Below are 2,641 nucleotides of genomic sequence, written 5' to 3'. Positions count from 1 at the left end.
ATCGGATCCCCCGGAACTGCAGTAACTGTTGGGAGCTGCCATGTGGGTGCTGGGAACTGTACTTAGTTGCTCTGCCCAAGCAGCGAGTGCTGTTCCCCACCGAGCTGAGTCCCCAGCCCCTTAAGAACACGGAACCCTGCACACACTGACGTCATGTTGGGCAGCCCCGCGTCGCGCGGGTGCGGGGCTGTCGGTCTCGTCAGTGGAGGTACTGGGCTCGTGCTCAGTACCCCGGTGCTTACCGTTGCCCTTGAAGCAGAGCTTCTTCTTCTGGTAGGCGATGAAGGTGGACACGGCGCCCGTCAGCGCGGCCAGCACCGCGCCCACGATGCCCGGGATCACGCCCTCGGGGGTCTCTGCAGGGAGGGAGGGCGGGGTCAGGACGCTGTGCACACGGAGCACAAAGGAAATACGGTCCCAGCACCCACGTGCACAGCCTCCTGAAAGTCCAATTCCCCGGGGGTGCTTTTAGCTCAGTGAATGGAGTGCTTGTAGCTCAGTGGAGTGCTTGTAGCTCAGTACATACAGTGTGCTTGTAGCGCGGTGGAGAGAATGCTTGTAGGTCAGTGAGCAGAGTGCTTGTACCTAAGTAGGTACTGCTCATCACTGATCGGACACAGTGCTTCCCTAGCACGTGACGAGCCCTGAGTTCATCCCCGGAACTGCATCCCGAGACGTAGGTCCGGCCTCGCCACCCGTCAAGATCGTCACACGTGCCAGGTCATCCTGCGCTACGGCGGGCCTGGGCTAGCCCTGGCTACGTGACGCCCTGTGTCCACCAGCACCGCCTGCTCTTCGGGGCCTGGCCAGCGGAGAGCGGATGGCGGGCGACCAGAGGAGGAGATAGGCAGTTGATTAGAGCAGGAAACAGGTGATCGAGTGGAGTAGGAGATGGGTGATCGATTAGTGAAGGAGATGGCGCTGGATGAGAGCAGATAGGTGATCGATTAGTGCAGCTAGGCGGTGGAGGAGATAGGCGCTCGATTAGAACAGAACATGGCCCTGGATTAGAGCAGATAGGCGCTCGATTAGAACAGGACATGGCCCTGGATGAGTAGGTCAGTGAGCAGAGTGCTTGTACCTAAGTAGGTACTGCTCATCACTGAGCGGACACAGTGCTTCCCTAGCACGCGACTAGCCCTGAGTTCATCCCCGGAACTGCATCCCCAGACTTAGGTCCGGCCTCGCCACCCGTCAAGATCGTCACACGTGCCAGGTCATCCTGCGCTACGGTGGGCCTGGGCTAGCCCTGGGTACGTGACGCCCTGTGTCCACCAGCACCGCCTGCTCTTCCGGGCCTGGCCAGCGGAGAGCGGATAGCGGGGGACCAGAGGAGGAGATAGGCAGTTGATTAGAGCTGGAAACAGGTGATCGATTGGAGTAGGAGATGGGTGATCGATTAGTGAAGGAGATGGCGCTGGATGAGAGCAGATAGGTGATCGATTAGTGCAGCTAGGCGGTGGAGGAGATAGGCACTCGATTAGAACAGAACATGGCCCTGGATTAGAGCAGATAGGTGATCGATTAGAACAGGACATGGCCCTGGATGAGAGCAGATAGGTGATTGATTAGAACAGGACATGGCCGTGGATGAGAGCAGATAGGTGATCGATTAGTGCAGCTAGGCGGTGAAGGAGATAGGCGCTCGATTAGAACGGGACATGGCGCTCGACTAGAGGAGATCGGCGCTCGATCGGTTTGTGACACGCGGTGGACACGCTATCCCGCTGCATGTGCTTTGTGACAGGCGACAGGCCCTCCGACGGCACTCACCTCCATGAACACGGCCACTCGACAACCACATATGTGTGCACACAGCTGTGACCGTGCTTTGTGGCCGTGGACCACCCCGTGTCGCCCTTGCACAGGCCGGGCAGGCGTGACGAACCGAGCACCGAGCACACGGATGAACCCACCTTTTCCTCCTGAGCTCCCGTCCAGCAGGTCCTGGTCAGACAAGTCACCTGGGGACAACACGTCACAGCGTCAGCACGCGCCGGCAGCACACGTCATCAGCACAGAGGGAGGGGAAAAAGCCCCGATGAGTCAAACACCGAGGATCGCGACGCGGCGGGGCCCGCTTGTTACACGGAGGCGCTGGCCGTGACGCCCCACCAGGACATGACCCGATGACCCCGTTTCCTCACCCGTGTTTCCGGGCTGCGCCGGGTGCTGGTTCCGTTTGGGCGGAGTCTCTGGAGGACCGTTGTCTGCGGGTGAAACACGAGAACTGAGTTCAGCACCCGGGACCGGAAGGTGGGAAGCACCACAGACTCGGCCCACACCCCCACTACCCTGCGAACAGCAAAACCGACGACTAGAGAGAGGGTCGCACGGGGATCGACCGAGGATGTAATCGGCACAGTGCTGTGCCCGGTCCCCGCGGTTGCGTGGCGCCTGGGGTAGGAGACGGCGGAAAACAAACTGAAATTAAATTAAATTAAAAATAAATTAAAACATTAAATTAAAAGGAGTAAGATGATCCTATTTGACGTACATATACTCACAGTCTTATGTTTCCTGAATAAGCATAGATAATTAACAAATTGGAGTATCAACTTAGCATTTGTACAGAAGCAATATTGCATCAAATAACTGATTACTATACTTCTGTTAAATTACAATTTGTGCTTCTAAAATG

At 57.3% G+C, this 2,641-nt stretch overlaps 1 protein-coding gene and 1 long non-coding RNA gene across 4 annotated transcripts in view; both read right to left on the bottom strand.

Moving 5' to 3' along the window:
• The window catches only part of LOC115067677, a 3,867-nt gene extending 3,473 nt beyond the window's left edge, over positions 1 to 394 (bottom strand). Inside the window, exon 1 of the long non-coding RNA XR_003847050.1 lies at positions 243 to 394. This is a non-coding gene — a long non-coding RNA (uncharacterized LOC115067677). The remainder of the gene's footprint in view (positions 1 to 242) is intronic.
• A 1,308-nt stretch (positions 395 to 1,702) lies between these two features.
• Positions 1,703 to 2,641, bottom strand: part of Cd99 (CD99 molecule (Xg blood group)) — a 10,781-nt gene continuing 9,842 nt past the window's right edge. For all 3 annotated transcript variants that reach the window (XM_029556123.1, XM_029556124.1, XM_029556125.1), the window contains 2 exons: positions 2,148 to 2,210; positions 1,703 to 1,964 (listed from right to left, as the gene is read on the bottom strand). In XM_029556123.1, the coding sequence (XP_029411983.1) occupies positions 1,720 to 1,964; positions 2,148 to 2,210 (308 nt within the window). In that variant the 3' untranslated portion in view covers positions 1,703 to 1,719. The remainder of the gene's footprint in view (positions 1,965 to 2,147; positions 2,211 to 2,641) is intronic.

The sequence above is a fragment of the Nannospalax galili genome, unplaced genomic scaffold, assembly GCF_000622305.1.
Source record: "Nannospalax galili isolate Female #2095 unplaced genomic scaffold, S.galili_v1.0 scaffold3027, whole genome shotgun sequence".
NCBI classification, from domain to species: Eukaryota; Metazoa; Chordata; class Mammalia; order Rodentia; family Spalacidae; genus Nannospalax; species Nannospalax galili.
Note: the sequence above shows the minus strand (reverse complement) of the source record. Positions and strands in the feature narration are given on the sequence as shown.